General features: G+C 42.3%; 1 protein-coding gene across 10 annotated transcripts in view; it reads left to right on the forward strand.

Moving 5' to 3' along the window:
* The window catches only part of NALCN (sodium leak channel, non-selective), a 378,362-nt gene extending 363,790 nt beyond the window's left edge, over window positions 1–14,572 (forward strand). For all 10 annotated transcript variants that reach the window (XM_053305984.1, XM_053305985.1, XM_053305986.1 and 7 more), the window contains 6 exons: window positions 4,607–4,722; window positions 5,052–5,209; window positions 6,486–6,636; window positions 8,325–8,474; window positions 8,799–8,916; window positions 11,144–14,572. In XM_053305984.1, the coding sequence (XP_053161959.1) occupies window positions 4,607–4,722; window positions 5,052–5,209; window positions 6,486–6,636; window positions 8,325–8,474; window positions 8,799–8,916; window positions 11,144–11,337 (887 nt within the window). In that variant the 3' untranslated portion in view covers window positions 11,338–14,572. The remainder of the gene's footprint in view (window positions 1–4,606; window positions 4,723–5,051; window positions 5,210–6,485; window positions 6,637–8,324; window positions 8,475–8,798; window positions 8,917–11,143) is intronic.
* Window positions 14,573–18,824: the final 4,252 nt, after the last annotated feature.

Raw genomic sequence — 18,824 nt, forward strand, 5'->3', positions numbered from 1 at the left:
CCCTGCTTTTCCTTCCCAAGAGAAACCCAAAGTCATTAACTGTAGGGACAGAGTAATCAATGTGTTTCATTATGGATGTTTGTGGGTGGGGGAGGTGGGGGGGAAGCAATTCTTCATTGTATCTGTAGATAAAAAGAACATACTATTAGGCTTGGAGACAGCCATTATGCTTTTCAATTTGCTTTTCTTGAGTCTCATTCAACTTCCACTGAAATTGGTGGAACAATTCCAAATTGTAGAGTGAAGCAAATTAGAGTTTAATTAATACGGATGAATTAAATCGTCTAATGTTAAACAATAGAAGAAGAACAAGATCCTGGTGGCTTGGCATCATTCCCAACATTGGGCTCTGCACCTGCGCAGTCGCCACTGTGGAAGGTTTCAACAGCTCCATGAGGCGCTTGAAGCCCCACCCTTCGCACGCAGAGTGTGCTCGTTCTTCTTGGGCGGCAAGCTCTTTTCCTCAGTTCCTGGATGGACAACGTGCTGTGCACTTCCCTTTGGATTTGCTCTGCATCCTAGGAAAAAGAATTAGAGTTGGTTTGTGGGGGGGGGGTTGGTTTTTCATGACTTGGACTTCTCTTTGGACTGTTCTATTTGCTTATCATCTGGCTTTGTTAATTTGGTGGTTTTCTGGATTTTGAACTCGGACCACCCTCGACCAACTCTTTTGCTTTTTGTTTGACTTTGGACTAATGTCATGTTTTCTTGGTTTTGACCCGGACTGCATTGACCTCACTTTCGCTCGCCCCGTTTCCTTGTTCCCTCAGTCTCATGGACTTGAGGAAAACATGTAAACATTGCAGCACATGCCACAGCACTTTACCATCTTCCGACCACTGTGAGCTCTATCTGCTGTGCTTAGGAGAGGACCATCATGTAAGAACCTGCAAGATCTGTCCGTCCTTCTCCAAGCAGGATAGAAAGAGCCAAGAATTCCGGTTGAGGGCCGCCCTCTACGAGCCAGCCCTCCAACTGCTGGCACCAATAACTACAGCATCAACTACAGCATCAAGCTGGCATCCTACCTCGACCTCCTTCAAAACGCCCAAGGTCATCCCAAAAGAATCCCAACACCGGCACAAAAAGAGGAAACACAAGGATTCCAACTCCTCCTCTTCCTCTAAGCATCCAAAGCTTTCTGAGCCTCCTTCGGCATCGGTGTCAAAGCCACCATCAGAATCAACATTGATGGTGTCAAAGCACCCATCACCAGCAGTGCGCTCAACAGTGGCCAGCATGTCTTAGTCTATGGGGTCATCGACTGCCAACCATCACCCATCTTCAGCATCACAGCTGCCGTCTCACCATCAGTCTTCATCCTTATCTGCTACACTGACTCCATCAATGGTGCTAGTGGTCCATTCCTCATTGTCTTCACGGGAATTGGTCATAGACACATCTTGTCCTCTGTCAACATTGAGTGAGCTTTTTTAATCTGCTTCAACGTCTATGTCGACTGCTCCTCCAACATCGCTGGTATCGACTGTCTGCCCATCACCGCAATTGACATCATCGACTTCGAGGGATCATCTCTTCAAACCTTCTTTGCTGTTGGCTTTGTCTGCCTTTGACATTGGACTGCCTTTGGCAGCGTCAACAGTGAGGTATACTGTTCTGGACTTCAATGCCATCTTGGACTCACGGTTGATGATGTTGGGTTCAGACTTCAAAGGCTTCCGTCTTCATGGACTGGACATAGAAGATGAGATCAACATCGAGACTCCTTGGATACCACAAATTCCTTCTGCCTCTCTGGCCATGCGAACTCCTCTAGGACCACTCCTCTCCAGCTAGTGTGACTCCATCAGCTCCCCCGGCCAGGGCGACTCCTGTTGCTATACCACCCGATGTGCCACAGTTGTGAAGGGAACAACTAAGTTTTTCTATGCCACCTCCATCTCCACATAGGTGCCACCTTGACTCTTGGAGCTCTCCGGGGCCTCTGGATCATGGTTTTATATATAGGATGGATCACTTTCACAATTCCATGATGGGCTACTCTCCACTGCCTTATTACTATGAGGAATTTTGTTTGTGGGAGATCAAAAAACTCAAAGCTTCCCTTACTCCTCAGGGTCAAACCTCAGACCCCTTCAAGCATCCAGCTCCTACCCCATTAAAACAGCCTCCTGCTCAACCTGCCGTACCTACACCTCAATCTGCTCTTCCATCTCAGAAGCCCATTCAATCTTAATGATCTATTGACTCTGTGGCACTGCCGGTACAACCTGTCCTACCTGAAAAGCCAGTTCCTGATGAGGAATATACCTCCTCATCTGACTCTGACATGGACTCAAATGTTACAGAAATACCATTGGGCACCTCGCCAAATGTCAGTGTGCCAAATAATCCACCAGACATGGCAATGGAGGAGACTATAGGATTTATGTGTCCGAAATGGCGAAAACCCTTGGTCTTGAATCAAAATCTCCAGCAAAGACTGTAAGTGATCTGGACTATGATTTCATTGCATTATCTACAACCTCCACACTGGCAGCCTTAGCCATGTTGCTGGTCCTTGTTAACTCAGCTAAGGCTTCTTGGGATGTCCCTTCTTCTACGGCTTCCACCTCCTGTAGACTAGAAAACTCCTACCTTGTCCAAGAAGAATGCCAGTTTCTATTACACATGCACCACCCAATTCTTTAGTAGTGGACTGTGCTGTTCATCTAAATCTGGCAAGCGACATTCTACCCCCATAGATAAAGAGGGTACAAAACCTGGCATGATGGGTCATAAGATCTATTCATCATCATCTCTTTCCATTAAGGTCACAAATTATATGGCCTGCATGTCCAAATTTCATATGGGAAAGCTTTAAAGATGACATGCAAGAAGCCCCTGCATCGGAAGTTTCTGTGTTTCGCAGTAGGGGGATCAAGTCATCCAGTGTGCTGCTCTACCTTTCAGCCTGTAAACTGAGGGGAAACTAGTCTCCAGATAGAGACTGTCAGAATGGCTGATCCAGTCTATCCTCTTCTGCTATAAAAAGCAGGGAGTTCCTCTGCCCTCTAACATCTGGGCTCATTCTATGAGATCAGTGGCAACCTCAGCTGCCCACCTGTCTGGTGCTGACTTCTCTGACATATGGAAGGCTGCTGCATGGTCGTTGGATCAACCTTTGATAAGGCACTATGCCATAAACATCTGCTCTGCAGCTGAGGCTGTTTTGGGGAGTTCTGTACTCAAGAAAATTCTTTAATTCCCGCCTCCTCTTGTTTGGGAGCTAGCGACTCACCCAATGTTGGGAATGATGCCTAACCCTACCACAAAGATAAAAGATTGCTCACCTGTAACTTTTGATCCTTTGGTGGCTTGGCATAATTCACAACACCCATCCAGCCTCCCCACTTATTGGATTCAGTTGCCTGCTTCGCTGATCTCTAGAAGAAGCTTCATTGGCATGTTGTCTATATAGGACCTGAGGGGAAGAAGCACTTGCTGCCCAAGAAGACCGAGCGCACTTTGCACGCAAACAGAGGTGCTCTTATTCCTGGACTTCTCCTGAGGGCCCCCAAATCCTTTTTAGTCTGTCCCAGGTGATGTGGTCAGATTAAAAATGTGTTTAAAATACTGTGGGGGTGGGTGGAGGAGAGGGCCTCCGAAAGCCTTTAGGTCCAGGCTCCAAAATTACCTAGGTGCACCTCTGCATGCAAAGGGCAGGGCTTCAAGTGCCTTGTGGAGCTGTCGAGTCCTTGCACAGGTGCAGAGCCCAATGTTGTGAATGATGCCAAGCCACTAAAGGATCAAAATTTACAGATGAGCAACCTGTTTAAATCATGTTATTGTGTAGCCATCTGTCATTTCAATAGAAAACCTCATATGAATAATTAATTTACAACATGCAGAACTGGAAAAAAAATCAACAGTCTCAATCTATAGCTTACATTTATGATGTTTATGTTCATCAGGTACTAAAATCTTTCTAAGCTTGGCAGTGACTAGAGCAAACAAGTTTCAAACAGCGAATATAGATTGCATTGTATGTGCGCATTCACATCAAATTTGTAGGGTTGGCAGCCTTTCAGGACTGGCCTGGAATCTCCAGGAATTGGTACCAATCTCCAGGTGACTATTGAAAGCTGTCTAGGACATTTTAATCACTTAACATGAGGGGGGGTGGATGGGGAAAATATTCCAGGAATAGCTTCAATCAGAATTGGAAATTCTACTTATTGAATATATTCATATGAATATTGGCCTATTAAATATTTTTACTTTTTTGCCAATGTCATGGAGGCTTTGCAAGGGTTATCTCTCCTCATACACCTTGCAAAGCTTGCAAGAAATGCCAGGAGGGAAGAGGAAGCTGCTGGCGACCTTCTCTTTTCCCCATTGCTTGTGCTGTTTTCAAAGCTTACAGGGATTGGTTTTGAAAGTGGGCTGGCTCCCACCAGGAGCATGAAGTAAGGCAGCATTTGGTGCCTGCCCACAGGTGCCTTAATACCCTGGGCCACCTCTGCCTGTATGGATCCTTCATTAACTGTCGCCTGATTAATACACATATAGTACGCATCCTTTGGATGAGGCGGTATATAGATGTAATAAATAAATAAATGTTTGAAAACTCTTATTTTGTGTTTATGATTTCTTTATCCTGTAGCTATCATTGTGGAAAATTTCTCATTGTTTTATTCCACGGAAGAAGACCAACTCTTAAGCTATAATGATCTTAGACATTTTCAAATTATATGGAATATGGTTGACGACAAAAGGGAGGTAAGATAATTCATTGTAATTCTACCTGTTTCATTCCATTGTAGTTCATTTAATTAACTGGCAGAAAGAAAAAGTAAATGCAATTTTCCAAATCAGCTAAGGGAACTGAATGCCACTTCCCATTTCATATTAAGGGGAGGAGTAGAGTCTTCTCATAAGCTCCTTTTAGTATGTATGCTTAAGCTACAATCTAGCTTCTAAAACATAAATATAATTGTAGTGAGTGAATACTTCTGCATTGTTCAGTTGCATTTTGGGGGGAACTTAAGTCTGAAGCTCTTCCCAAGTTGCAATGATTTACAGGGATTGACTTCCTACTTTTTTCCTAGGGAGTGATTCCTACTTTCCGAGTCAAGTTTTTGCTACGATTGCTGCGTGGAAGATTGGAAGTGGATCTTGACAAGGACAAACTTTTGTTTAAACACATGTGCTATGAAATGGAGAGGCTACATAATGGTGGAGATGTAACATTCCATGATGTACTGAGGTACATTGAGTGGCATGCCAACTTAGTTATGATTTCCTTGAAAATATTGTACCTTAACTACAGAATGTGTTGCAAATGCATACATGTTTTTAGAGTTTATATACAGGACTTCTGTCATGGTTGGATTCATGTTATCAGTTGTCTTTTCCTGATACACATATCTCTAGAGGGCTTACCAGATTCTTCATATGACACTACTGTATTCGTCATATGACAACTGGTAGGGCTGTGTGTCGGGTCGGGCTCAACAGATCTGTTGAACCCAACTTCCCCTCTGTCTGGAATTGGCAGAACTCCATCCGACATAACAACAGTGAGCCTCCCAACAGCTGAAACTGTTGGGAGGCCCCCTGCTGTTATGGCAGCCTCTATCACAGATCTGTTGGATCCTCATCACTACCTGCTCCTCCTACTTTCCCTGTAATTAGTTGGAGGCAGGAGACAGGCTGTGTTATTCCTTCCAGCACACAGGAGCTGCTTTCTGTGCTTTGGGATTGAAAAGGAGGGGTTTTTTCCCCTTTAACTTGCCTTCTAGGTCTTCTGAGTGGTACAGGTGCTTCTGAGAATTTGAGTTTTTTCTGAGGCTGCAGTCATGTCTGTAGCCTCAGAAAAAAAACAACTAGTCCGGTATTGAATTGGATTTCCAACCCCCAACCCAATATGACCTGACAGTTGAAACATGGCACTTTCCAGCAGTGCCACTGTTGGGCTGGAGCAGGGCAGAATCTGACATTTTTTGTGATGCACAAGCCTAATAACTGCATCTGTTGCATAGCAGTTTGCATTAAACTGACAGATCACCTAGAAGGGAGTTTGCCTATCAGTGGTGGCAAACTTTCCAAGTAATAACAGACCTGTTGGTGACAACAGTGATCAGAGCTGTCGCTGGTTAGGTGGGAAGCAGTGGGCAGAGGGGTAACTGGACCCGACCCTTCCCTCCTTGGCCCTCACCTCAAACTTGATTGGCACTATCAAAGCATACAACCTTGATCACAGTTTAAGTGATGCATATCCACAGGGTTTCCTCATTTGAACTTATTTGTATGCAGAAACCTATTTTCATACACTTCTCTGGAATGGGACAACTGTGTAATTTCTTCATTGGCTTTCAATGCATCTCCCCCCACCCCAATTGATCCCAGGCTAATCAGATGATCTTTTAAGAGCAACATAAATATTTGCTTTCCAAAGAAAGTATATGGTACACCCACAGTTACTTTCCTTTTTAAAATCACATTAAAATAGCCTCATTATTATTATTATACATTTCTTCTAGCATGCTGTCATACAGATCCGTTGACATCAGAAAGAGTCTTCAGCTGGAAGAATTGCTTGCTAGGGAACAACTGGAGTACACCATTGAAGAAGAAGTAGCCAAACAGACAATACGCATGTGGTTGAAGAAATGCTTGAAACGCATTAGAGCAGTAAGTTTAACACAGGAAAAGTAGGATGTAGGTAGCACATATCTTACAAACATATGCAAATACCTTATACTGAGTCAGACCATTGGTCTAGCTTGTTTACACTGAATAGAGGCACCTCTCTAGAACTTCAGCCAGAGTCTTTCACAACTCCACCTGGAAAAAAATGGCAGGTATAAAACCTGCAAACTTCTGCATGTGAAGCCGATGCTCCAACACTGAGCTACAGTCCTTCCCCATCTTATTTCCTGTTATATAGAGATACTACCCGATCACATAAATGGCCAATGCGCATCTGCTGCAGCCTCCAAAATGGCCACTGCCAGTGCACAGAGGCCTGGAATAGCCCAAAGATGGCCCAGAATAGGCAGTTTGAGACCAGGGGAAGGCTAGCGGGAGGAGGGGAGATTTCAGGAGACATCCCTGCTCCTTGCGGCTATGGTAGCACCCCCGAATACCCGCAATGGTGGTAAGTCTGCCATATTTAGGTGGGGGGGGTTGTTACCTCTCCCTCCCAAAGCCAGGCCCAGACCAGGCCCTATTCTTGAGTGACCAGACCTGGTTTGGTTTGAGTTAAGTTCTACTGGAACCAAACTGGGTTTTCCAGTTTTGTGCACACCCCTAATTCTGATCCTCTCACTGCACTGGTGCTTCATGAGTTAGAATGTTGGCTAACGTTTAAAAGTTTGGAAGGCGAGTGAGAGTTGTCTTCCTCTAAACAATCTCTGGGAGACAGTCAGGTGTATCTAGTCTACTGCTAATGATTATGCTCTTCTTTGAATGGAAATATGTTGAACAGGGTTATTATGCAGAGTGAGTAACCTCTGTTCTAAAGTAGTTCTTACACTAGCAGAAGATGTAGAGCAGCATGTTGTATTACCTCTTGCACAAACTCTTCTACTGCTGGTGGTTCTTCTTCCACTAGAAATTGCCCAATATTGCAGTGCAGAGGCACCACTAAAACCCCTTCCATGAGTGGCTGTAGATGCTACACAGTGGATTTAAATTTTATTTCATTGTTACCTGTAGATATATAACTACAGAAAGCTTCATCTTTCTAGCTAATATATAAGATTTTAGATTTTCAATACAGTATATCCATTATGCACATACACCCCTTTGGTTTGTATCTTAACTTTTTACTCTGTTTTGGTTTGTTTTTAATTAAAATATTTGTATCCCACCGGTGCTTGGGAGGGCTCACAAAAATAACAATAGAACAGATAAAACAATGTTGCATTTCTATAAGTGGAACTCTCCTCTCATTAATGAAAGGAGTGCCATTCAGAGAGTCGTAAGTTGGGATCCAACCCAATGTCACTGATGTTTTTATGTAATGGTACAACATGAAAGTAACACTTCATAGTTTTCTAAGGGAGTCTCCATTTTCATTTTGTTACTCTTTTCTAGTGCCTACTTTGAAAACAACTGGAACCAATTTACTTCAATAGCCCCTGGATGACTTCTATAAAAGCTTGTTTCTCTTAACAAACCATTTTCTTTTAAATGTGTCTTTGCATAGTCTCATAAGGCAGATTGAAATAAAATTAAATGGTATATGGAGATTTAATATTGGAAGAATCCATTCTAACTGTTTCAGAATAAAGGCACTAAAGAAACCAGGAGCATCTTTCAATTTTTGAAGAATACTTTCAAAAACTGAAGTTATTATGTTAACTATCTTTTTATAGAAACAGCAACAGTCATGCAGCATTATCCACAGTCTCCGAGAGAGTCAGCAGCAAGAGCTTAGCCGGTTCCTAAACCCACCAAGCATTGAGACAACACAACCAAGTGAAGATATGAATGCTAATAACCAGGATAACAATATACAGCCTGAGGTCTGAGTTTCTTCATGTCCTCATTCTCAATATTTTGGCATAAGCTAGTGGTTGTGGTACATTACTCCTCTAATCTGAAGTTATCTGCTTTGACTAACACCAGGCCCAATCTTGACTTAACTAACCACTGTGATGAGTTTGAGAGCCTCAGATGCATGGTGTTCTAGAATAAAGTATCCTAGCATTTCTTTTTTAGTTGTGATTAATATTACCTTTCTTGTGAATCACAGCTAACAGAGAATAAGTTGATATTGTTTGTTTTTATTTTCAAAAACAACACCTAGAAGTGTATTAATGGATTTGTTTCTCTTTTGTTCAATTCAGACAAGTAGTCAACAGCAGCTTCTTAGTCCAACACTTTCTGACAGGGGAGGATATCGGCAAGACTCTACTGAAGCTGGTAAACCTCAGAGGAAGTTTGGACAATGGCGTTTGCCATCAGGTAGGTTAAGGTAGTCAGTCAGAATATGAAATGAAAACTTCAAATGTACTTTGCTGATGTAACTTGGAGCTCTATATAAAGATCAAACTCATATTACCCTCAGACAGGTGGGATTGTGACCCTAGAAGAGAGGAGATGGACAGACACTCCTCTCGTGTTTTGCTCGATCCACACAACAGTGGTCTGCAGCACTAATTTTCGAACGTCCTAATCCTATTCAACACTTTATTGCATCAGTTTGTGTTGAGGATCCCATGTACATTATGGGCTGTATGTTACTGTAGCACATGTCTGTGCTGATTAGATAGCTGGACTAGAAAACGTCCAAAATCACTTCTGCTCTAAATCCCTTGGCATTAGAGAAAATTCCAGGGTGCCTTATTGGGTGAATTTTTTGTTTACATGGGATTCCATACAGTTCAGTAGAGCCTATCTGGTTCTCTGGAAATCCAGGATGTGCCCTGGATTGTGAAACATTTTCATACTCACTGTGAGTATTTCCATACTCACTTTCTTGTGAGTATGGCTTTCCTCAGAAGGTAAATAAGGTCAGACAAGCTGTCTTCCTGGGATGCTTGTCCTCCATTTCTGATCTTCTCCGCAAGGAAATCCTTGAAAGCTTTCTGGGGATACCAAGAACATAGTTTGAAAGCCACTCATCTGTAGGAAAGAGTCTCCCAAATTGATCTGTTGAATTACTGTAGAATCGTATAATTTAAAGGGAAGGAAAGATTACCAAAGCCAGCCTCCTGCTACAAGGCAGGGCACTTTCCATCTATCCCTCAGAGCCTACCCAATTAGTTCTCCAATCCACAAACAGAGTTTACTAAAGCAAGCAAATCACATGGTACAGAGGAAAGCAAGTAGCCCCTGAGTATTTTCAGAATTGTGATGGAGGAAAGGATGGAATTCTTTCCCAAACCCAAACATGGTGATTAGTGAGACCCTAGATGTGAGCCAGTCCATGCACTGTCTTGTGTGCACCAAAACTATAAATTGAGCCTAGTTGAAGTTGACTAATTCAGTCTTAGAGCAATGTCACAATGTCAACATCTCTAATGTCTATGTAAAACCTATACTGGAGAACCTTGTTATTCACGGAACTGCTATTCATGGTTCCGGGTATCCACGGGGTATCTTATTGACACCCATTTCCAGTATCCATGGATACTAATGGGTTAAAACCCATGTATCTGCAGTTCCTAGACGGCTGAATGTGAACATGGAGATCACTTCTAGCCGCCATTTTGTCTCTAGGAAGCCCAGAAAGAGACAGGAGGATCCATTTTGTGACTCGTTTCTGGAAAAAACTGACTTCTCCCCACATTTTTCAATGGTTTGGGGGGCATTCCATCCTTTGGGGGCATTCCTGAGCACAGAGGGGACCTGTGGAGCATGCCAGAGTACATTCTGGCCCATTTGGGGGCTGTTTGGGGCCTTAAAAATGTTTACTCCTCCACCCTGGAATCTAACTCCCCTTTCCCCATAGACCCGAACCTCCTCAAGTAACAAGGTTATCCTCTATTGGCTGGAATATACATAAGGTTTAAAAACCTTACGTTTTCCCTCCTTCATTAATGATCTAGGATACAACATAAATTCATTTAAAGCATATGTAGTGTTTGAGAATCTCAAATGTTTAGTACTTTAAAACTATTTTAGTTTGATTGAAAATATTGCACTTATATGTTGTTGAAACTTCTATGTCTGGGCATGGAAATACAAGTTTCAAGGATCTTTAATGGCCACCGCAAATATGAGAACCCCGAGCCCCATCCCATCCTTGCAGCTACACAGCAGCTGCTGGTGTTCCATTGGAATCCGGAGTGGTGTTTCCAATGGCAGAAAGCAGGAGGGAGGGAGGGAGGGAGGGAGGGAGCTCTTTCCCTCACCCTCAGCATGCCAGGCACTGGAAGGGGGAAGGGAGAAATATCTCCTTCCCTTCAGCCTAGTAAATTGGAGGACCAGTGCCTGACTGGCTTCATGGGGATGAAGGAAGAGGTTAGAGGCTCAAGAGGTGTGACCTTCAATCCAAATTCTGATTGGCCCAGAAATAAGCCAAGCTAAATCCAGATTTTGAGAAAAATCAGTTAGCTTATTCCAGTTCATGGTAGGGGAAACTTGCCCATCAGTAGAAAACATCCGTAGTATTACAGATAAAAAGGTAAGATAATAATTGAGTGAAGCATCTTTGCAATAGTAAATTGTCTTCTATTCCATTTTCTAGCCCCAAAGCCAATAAGCCATTCAGTGTCTTCAGTCAATTTACGGTTTGGTGGTCGTACAACTATGAAGTCAGTTGTGTGCAAGATGAATCCCATGTCAGATGTGGCTTCTTGTGGGTCAGAAGTGAAGAAATGGTGGACAAGGCAACTTACTGTGGAGAGTGATGAGAGTGGAGAGGATCTGCTTGATATCTGACTGGAGAAAGATGCCAGTTGGTCACAATTATGCAACGTAACATTGGAATCAAGTCAGTGTTGCTTGGTTTTTAAATTGGAGCCCAGTTGATCTACCTACAAAATAAGCCTTTGAACTCATTATTCTTCAACTTGACAGGATATACCACTTATCTAATTATTTTGAATTTGACCTAGTGACTATTATTATAGTGATGGAAAATAACAAATAGTTATTTGTGAAAAGCAGAGGGCTTATGGCCCTAATATCAAGAACCATATACTTAATACTAGACTCTCAGCAGCACTTTCATTCTGTCTCCCCCCACCTCCCGCAACCCAGGAGCCCTTCTATACCTCATCGCAAGCTGCTTTTAAAAATGGGGGTGGCAGGATCTCTGGAAGCAGTTTGTTATGCAGTAAGGGGGCTGCTAGTATTAGAAAGTAATACTAGTAGAGCTAGTATTATCCTTTGTTGGACACACACAAGGTTCTGTACACACTTAAAAGAAACATGCTAGACTGTGGCTGAGGTTTCATATTTCAGAAGCTCCACACCCAATCCTTTTGCAGCAACGTATGCATTCTGGGGTCTCATCTGATTGTTTCTGACCTAATCAAAGCTTATTTTGCCTGAAAATGAATGATCATCACGAGAACAATGCATTTTCCCCCAGTTCTGCCTATCCAATACTAATATTGATGAATGACCTATAGAGGTCAGCAGGGAATTTATTCAAAATGAAAGCATTTTTACAGTATACTGATTCTGACTTGCAAATCTACCTTTTCTTTTTAATATGCAAGATATAGGACAGTTTGTTTTAAAATCAGAAAATGGTGATTAGGTTTTATAATGCATTTTTAATTACTAATGTAAAGAACTTAACTGCAATGAACAGATTCCCTGTACATGTACATGCTGAATAGGTTTCTAGGACTTTAATCTCTGTCAACATTAGTCAGTTGTTGGGGTTGGAACAGGGCAAGCAGAAGCCTGCTTTCAGTTCATTCCACCCTGTCCAGAATTCTTTCTAAACAAGTGATGGTGCCAACATCGCTGAGTGCACAGGCCATCTTAAAGGCTGTGTGTATGTGATGATATAGCAAGGATCACCAAAGCACAGCTCTGGGTCTTCGATTCCTTTGGCACATGGAGAACATGCAGGAAGGTGATTTCCTCACAGAAGTCTGTTTCTGCACCTCATCACTTTTTCATGAAAGTGAATAACTTTTATTAAAGAGACTAAAGAACCATATACTTTAGATATTTCACTGTGTAAAAATCCTCACTGTGTTCCACTTCTGAAGTATATTAATCATGTGATATTGATCTTAAATTATGCATTGTCAGGTTTTCTGTACCCATGTACACTGGATGTCTTAACTTTTAGAACTGTGATATAGAAATTGTTGTCCTAGGGGGAACATGTTAGGGAAACAAGATATTGACAGCTTTAAATTTTAAAATAGAATTTAAATTATTATTTTAAAAATGTGATAATGTAGCCTCTCTTGAGTTCAAGATGTCTGTGAGAGAGTGGCAGAAAAGGAACCTGTCGGAGCACACTAATGTTAAGCAAACTTTAATATGCATTGGAGAGGTAGCAGATTACCACAGAAATGTGGACTAGATTCACTAGCTCTGTGTCTGCCACTGTCCATAGGAAACCGCACTGTTGATATGGTCCTTTATTATGAAGTGACCAAAGGAGGGTTAAAATTGCCACAGCCTTAAATGAAAGCCAGAGGGAGAACTGCCTCTAACCAACACTTATTACTACAACAGCTAAATTGGAAGTGAACATCCCAGGCAGAAAGCAGCCAGCCACCAAGAAGAAGTTATATGGCAAAGAAAAATGTCTCCTGTCAAAAGAGTAAAAAGAAAGACAAGTCAAGCATCTTTCCAACACTGTTTGTGAATTTGGCAAATTCAGAGTTAAACAAGATCACGAGGAGTCTCTTTTTCCTACCTCTTACTTTCCCAAAACTGCACATAAAAAATTAAATCAGACTTGTTTATAAATACAAAATAGGAGTGTGAGTTTGCAGTGAGAAAGGGGTTGTCTCATCGTATTCTAAGATTAATGTTTACAAGGTGATGTAAAGGGGCAGGACACAACATCATTAAACCCTACTCCCCAAGAAGTGGCAATGTGTAGGATTCCTCTGCATGTACAGTCATGCTAACCACTTATTCTGCTGCTCAAAAAATATTAAAACCATAGCACAAGTGAACAGAAGAAAATATAGTTTATATTAGCATCTCAATGTTCAGCCATGTTCTTCATTGATTTTGCGACGTACTGTATGTCAAAATCTTAAAATGCCACCTTTCTGGCAAGACCAGTGTTTCCAGTATAACTAGATGTTATGTTGAGCATGGCGAAGCAGTGACAAAGAACAGCCATCTTAGTACTTCTACAGGATGATTAAATGTATAGGAGAAAAGGCCTGGATTCCGATGCTTTCATATGTACAATAGTGCATATTTTATATCTGCTTCCCAACCCTGACATCTTTGGGATAGGATCTTTGCTACTACCATTGTTTCCTATGGAAATTATGTTGCACTACCATGGCCAGGTGTGGGATGTCCTAAGAGGCCCACCAAAACATAAGGCTTCACTGATAAAATATTCCTTTGAATAACTGGAAACTGAGTTCTCTGATAGCCTTATGGGCAAAAAAACTCCCACCCCACAACCATGATAAGAATTCCTTTTTATTTTATTCATACTTTGTGCATTTATTATAACATTTGTTTGCCAAAAGATGGGTTTCTATGCTCTCAGGAGAACATTCTCAATCTACTTTTTGGACACACGTTATGTTAAATACAATTGTCTTTAAAACATTATGATGTACTTGTGTCTGTGTGCATTTTACTGTTTAAGTTAACATTGAGACTGAAAAGAAATCAAAGCTCCTACAATGTATTCACTAAAACTGTGTGTTCTGTTTTTAAACTAGATTTCAGGAAAGACCCATAGCAAATGTCACACCCATCATTGTCAGGGTCAGCATTTTGTCTTTTGTGTCCATTTGAACTTCAGATTTTGTACAAAAAACAATAATCAGACAATAGGAGTGTTACAGGATTTCTAAAAGATGTTTTATTGAACTTTAAATAATGTGCTGATGAATTGCAGAACCTTTCCAAAGTGTTACTATGGCAAATGTTATTTTTAAAACTCTGGCAAATGTTATCCTTTTGCCTTACTGTGTCAATAAAAGGCAGTTGCTTTCAACAATAATTTTCCTCAAACATTCATTCTTGGTGCATTTGCTATGTGTTCTATACAGGGTTAATATTTCACAAATGTAGTTATCTTTTCTTTATTTGGCAGAAGCACCCTTGTGTCAAAAATGGGCATTTTAAGTGGCCCACAACATTATTAAAACAAGCTATTACAATATAATGTAAGTCCCTCGGGGCTCCATTCTGTCACCAATGCTTTTCAATATCTACATGAAACTGCTGGGTGAGGTCATCAGGAGATTTGGTGCTGGGTGTTATCAGTATGCTGATGACACCCAAATCTACTTCTCTCTTTCACCTGATTCATCAGGAAATGGCATTCATTCCCTAAATGCCTGCCTACATGCAGTAATCGGCTGGATGAGGGATAACAAATTGAAGCTGAATCCAAGCAAGACAGAGGTGCTCATTGTAGGGGCTCAGAATCTGAGGGATGAGTTAGATCTCCCTGTGCTGGATGGGGTTACACTCCCCCGGAAGGAGCAGGTACACAGTTTGGGGGTACTCCTGGATCCAGGCCTCAGCCTAGTATCTCAGGTGGAGGCTGTGACCGGGAGTGCTTTTTATCAGCTTAGGCTGATTCGACAGTTGTGTCCATTCCTTGAAGAGGATGACCTCAAAACAGTGGTGCACCAGCTGGTAATCTCCAGGCTTGACAACTGCAATGCACTCTACGTGGGGCTGCCTTTGTACACAGTTCAGAAACTTCAGTTAGTTCAAAATGCTGCAGCCAGGCTGGTCTCCGGCGCAACTCGAAGAGACCATATTATGCCTGTTTTGAAACAGCTGCACTGGCTGCTGCTATGTTTCCAGGCAAAATACAAAGTGCTGCTTATTACCTTTAAAGCCCTGAACGGCTTAGGTCCAGGTTACCTTAAAGAGCGCCATCTTTGGTCTGATCCCCACCACATGCTAAGATCATCTGAGGACGTCTGGCTACAGTTGCCACCAGCTCGTCAGGTGGTGACCCAGAGGCGGGCCTTCTCTCTAGCCACTCCTAGATTGTGGAATGTGCTCCCTGCAGAAATCTGTAATTTGAATTCTTTATTGGCATTTAGGAGAGCCCTAAAGACCTACCTGTTCGCCCTGGCCTTCCAGGGTTTAAAAAAAATTTTTAAGGGTTTTTAGTGTATCGGGTTTTTATAAAGTTTTGAATTGTTTTATTTTTTAGCTGCTTTATTGTATTTTAAAATTTTCATTCCCAATCATTGATTGATTTTAACTGTTTTATTATATTTGTGAACTTCCCTGAGCTATTTTGTAAGGGCGGTCTAGAAATCGAATGAATGAATGAATGAATGACTAACATACAGAACCAGCAGTGGATAAAAACAAAGGGCTGATTCAGACAATACTTCAAATCAGCCCCTTGAATACACAGGGGTTCTCACACCTCCTCTCCTAGGGTGCCGTTGCTTAATTGTGTAGGAAGGAATTTGTCTGACCAGCTTCCCCATGCAAGCAGATGCCAGGGGCAGATCTACACAACTACGTGTTTAAGGGGTCAGTTCAGAGCATCATCCAAACTGGCCCCAAGCAACTAACCAGTCAGGTTCTACCAAAAGCCGATTAAACAGGAAAGCTTTTAATTGGCATGTAGAAGTTAATGGTGTGGGTGCATCACAAACAAAAAATGCTCTTTCCCACAGAGCCACCTGTCCCGCTTCTAGAAGCACCCATAACAGGGTCTCAATAGATCTTAATATACAGGGAAGTTCATATGACAGCAAGCAATCTCCAAGATACCCTACTCCAAAGTCATTTACAGGGGTTGGCCAAACCCAACAATGCCACTTATCTTAGTTCTAATTTGTAACTCATACCTTATTGTGACTTCTGCTAAAACAATGTTTAACTTGGTGATAATATAATGGCCTGGTTCACACAATCATTTGAATCTAGGTTTAAAGATGATAACAGACTGATCATGATCTGTCAGCGTGATCATGTGAACACATACCAAGGTGGAAATCTCAGATTCATCTTGCGACACAAACCAATATCAGTAACCTTGGCTTGGGTTCACACAATCATGCTGTTGGTTACCAACTTTAAAATATATTTGAATTATTGTGTGAACTGTGCCATTGGCACCAAGTGGATTTTTAGCATCAGGGATCCTGTTAGTTTTGGCTGGTCCCGTGCAGTGTATTACTGGGGCTCCAGTGGGCAGGGCACCACACAGCAGCACTTCCCTGCACCCAACCCAGATTGGCCTGGCTCTTCCTAAATCCAGCAAACTATTCTAAGGTGGGTTTGTCACCAAGGTACCGCCAGGTTCATGCACGATCCTGGCTGTTCTTATGCAGGGGCAAGACTGGGCTTGGCTTTGTTAGTCTCGTTTTGCCTGTGCATAAGAACAGCCTCATGGTTTGCACACTTTGAGGCTATTCACACAATCAAAAACTGTGTTCTACCCAGGTTGGGAGCTGTGTATGCTCCCAATTTTCAGTTGTGTGGAGGCAAGGAAAACCTGGTAGACATGATTGTGTGGAAGCAAGGTAGGAGGAAAAGCTACCCAGGTTTTCCTCCAACCTTGTTTATACACAACAGAAAATTTGGAGCACACACAGTTCCCAAACCTGTGAAGAACACAGTTTTTGATTGTGTGAATGACCTCTTTATTTGATTAGTTGTTGGAGCTGTAAGCAAAGGGCACACAGGGCTTTTTAAGGCTATTTTGGTACTGGTGTGTTACTGTAATAACAACAAACATATTAGAAAGGTTTTTTTCTTCTCATGACTTGGAGTAATGTTTCTTTATTAAACTGCAAGTCCTCCACTATCTTCAAAATCTCAGAAAAATCATCCACATTTATTTAACTTTAATCAATCAGCAAAAGAGCAAAAATATGTAATCAACAAAAAACGGGTAATTGGTTGACAGCCCCTGATTATAATTATCAGTAGGAGACCTACAAATTCTGTTGGTACAGCATCACTTCAGGACTATTGCTGCTAACCTTCGTCTGTGCTTGAGTTTCCATCCAGCTGCTCTTCTGTTTTTGTGGGTCACTCACATCTTAACTTAGTCAGGCAATATTAACAGTGTCCTGGGCATTCCGAGTTGTTCTGCCATGACACCAAATGGCCCGGATTCCTAGAAGCAGCACCAAATTACAGGTAAGGTCCTCGAGGTTACAGAATGGCCATCTGGCTACAGATTGGCCTGGATCCTCCTAAATCCAGCAAACTATTCTAAGGCCCCATCAGCTCTCTGCTCTGAACTTTTGCTGGTAGAGTTGCCAGTTCCTAAGGGAGAGGTGGGCTGCAGTTTCAGCTGATGGATGGAGGGGAGGAAGTCAGCTGTTACAGCCTCTCCTGTCGTTTGGCTTCAGCCATCTGGCCCCATCTGCTGCAATGCAGAGCTGGAGCATTCAAAACTACAGCAGGTTGGAGGGGCGGCGAGGGAAGGTAGGCAATTGCAGCAGCACCTTTGTGGACAAAGCTGCACCTGCCATCTGCCAGGCATCTATTCAAGGCACAGCAGCCCCCCCCCCCCCAGCTGCGGCGCTGGCGGCCCAATGCGCTGTGCCTTTTAATTCTTCCCAAAACATTGTTCAAGCTCTTTGGTCAGAAAATCATGCTGACCTGTCATTTACATTGAACCAGATGTCTGGATGGATGGATGGATGGATAGATAGATATGAATTTAATAATATGCCAATGTGTATCTCATTTCCTTGTGTAATTCCATCTCTTCAAGAGCCATGCATACAGATACTTGGCATGGGCAGCAAAAACTGTGTCTTGCATTGTTCAACTTTTGCACAAGAAAAGGAGGCTTGCAAAATTCAATTAACCTTCCTTTAGTCTCAAGGGCTTGGATATCACCGCTTGTTAACAGTTATAGTCCTGTATACTCACTGAATACATTTTGGAAGATGCTTTTAACCCATCACTGAACTAAGTGTATATGAAGCAGGAGATAAACTTTCTCACTTCACTCCTGACTCGGATGTTTATGATAGTTGTCTTACGGGCTTCATTTGGCCATTTCAGATGTTCTTTTCATCTTCTCCCACCCTACTCCACTTGTGTATAGCCAATGTGTGAACAGGAAACAGGATTGAATCAGTTAGCCACAACACAGCCCAACACAAATACACCTGACATCCCTGCTCCCTGGGGACTACATGTTCAGCATTCATTTGTGCAGGGCAAAACCAAATTCACTGAAGCTTCCTCCATACAGAAACCTTGCTGATCACCAAACCCAGAGTTCCTGTGGGAGAGTGCAGCTGACA

The sequence above is a fragment of the Hemicordylus capensis genome, chromosome 3, assembly GCF_027244095.1.
Source record: "Hemicordylus capensis ecotype Gifberg chromosome 3, rHemCap1.1.pri, whole genome shotgun sequence".
NCBI lineage: Eukaryota > Metazoa > Chordata > Lepidosauria > Squamata > Cordylidae > Hemicordylus > Hemicordylus capensis.